The 1621-nt window shown below is 41.8% G+C and overlaps 1 protein-coding gene across 1 annotated transcript in view; it reads right to left on the bottom strand.

Annotated features, from left to right (window-relative positions):
- Nucleotides 1-228: 228 nt before the first annotated feature.
- Nucleotides 229-1621, bottom strand: part of LOC139375745 (thymus, brain and testes associated) — a 9102-nt gene continuing 7709 nt past the window's right edge. Inside the window, exons 7-8 of the mRNA XM_071117560.1 lie at nucleotides 1459-1502; nucleotides 229-499 (exon numbers count right to left, since the gene is read on the bottom strand). Coding sequence (XP_070973661.1) covers nucleotides 387-499; nucleotides 1459-1502 — 157 coding nt within the window. The 3' untranslated portion in view covers nucleotides 229-386. The remainder of the gene's footprint in view (nucleotides 500-1458; nucleotides 1503-1621) is intronic.

Raw genomic sequence — 1621 nt, 5'->3', positions numbered from 1 at the left:
GGACGAGGATAGCTACAATGACACGTATTGGAAACCTGAATAGTTCAATAATGCCTTTTTTTATTGCTATCTAAATTAGAGATATAATCAAAAGATAATTGTGAGTCATTATCCAGATAGCTCTTAACTTAGCCTGGCATTGCATGTCTCACAGTCTCAGGCATCTAAACACATTGTGGTCATACATCGCCTTACAGAACATATGCCAAGCTAATAAAATAGAAAAAAAAGTGGGACAATAATCTGATTTAATTGGCTCATGCCTAACCATGACAACAGTGTTACATCATACAGAATAACTATTCAGAGAATGTTTCTGGATACAGAAACAGGCTTCCTACTAACTACATTAAATGATGAGAACAGAAGCATTACACTCAGGAAGTCTAATCATTCTGATCACACTGGTCGTTCTGATCCTGGGCAATATGTTGCTTAGTTTCGGGCGGTTTCGGGCTTTCTGCGTGGACCTCAAGTACCTCTGCATCTCCAATCATCTCTGGAAGAAAGAACAGAAGCTTAGAGGACAAGAGCTAGTCAAATATGTTACCTAACCATGACCAACTATGATCTAATCATGCCTAACCATGATCTAACCATGACCAACCATGATCTGACCATGACCAACCATGATCTAACCATGACCAACCATAATCTAACCATGACCAACCATGATCTAACCATGACCAAATATGATCTAACCATGATCAACCATGATCTTATCATGGCCAACCATGACCAACTATGATCTAACCATGACCAACCACGATCTAACCATGATCTAACCATGATCAACCATGATCTAACCATGACCAACCATGATCTAACCATGACCAACTATGATCTAACCACGACCAACCATGATCAAACCATGATCAAACCATGACCAACCATGATCTAACCATGACCGACCATGATCTTGCCATGATCTTACCATGACCAACCATGATCTTACCATGACCAACCATGACCAACCTTGTTGTTTGGGAAACAGCCCACATGTCATACCATGGTATGAAATACATACAGAACTTTGATGTATAATAGCCACTGTCAAAAAAGGTGCTACCTGCTTTTGTGTGTGTGTGTGTGTGTGTGTGTGTGTGTGTGTGTGTGTGTGTGTGTGTGTGTGTGTGTGTGTGTGTGTGTGTGTGTGTGTGTGTGTGTGTGTGTGTGTGTGTGTGTGTGTGTGTGTGTGTGTGTGCGTGCGTGCGTGCGTGTGTGTGTGTAGACTTGTTCAGTAAGCATGCCTAGTGGTGACTAAGTCCAATAAATAAACCCCATAGTAGTCCTGTACCTTCTATAACCCCCATAGTAGTCCTGTACCTTCTATAACCCCCATAGTAGTCCTGTACCTTCTATAACCCCCATAGTAGTCCTGTACCTTCTATAACCCCATAGTAGTCCTGTACCTTCTTATACAGTAGAAATCAACTTCACTACAAACTTTGGCATTACCTGGTTTGTCCTCCTTGCTGATTGGCAGCTGAAGTTGGGATGAACTGTGAAAGCAAACAAAGCATTTGGTTTCAGGTTCCATAATCCTGGTAAACCCTGGTAAACCTGGTAAACCTAGTAAACCCTGGTAAACCTGGTAAACCCTGGTAAACCCTGGTAAACC

The sequence above is a fragment of the Oncorhynchus clarkii genome, chromosome 20, assembly GCF_045791955.1.
Source record: "Oncorhynchus clarkii lewisi isolate Uvic-CL-2024 chromosome 20, UVic_Ocla_1.0, whole genome shotgun sequence".
Classification (NCBI taxonomy): Eukaryota; Metazoa; Chordata; class Actinopteri; order Salmoniformes; family Salmonidae; genus Oncorhynchus; species Oncorhynchus clarkii.
Note: the sequence above shows the minus strand (reverse complement) of the source record. Positions and strands in the feature narration are given on the sequence as shown.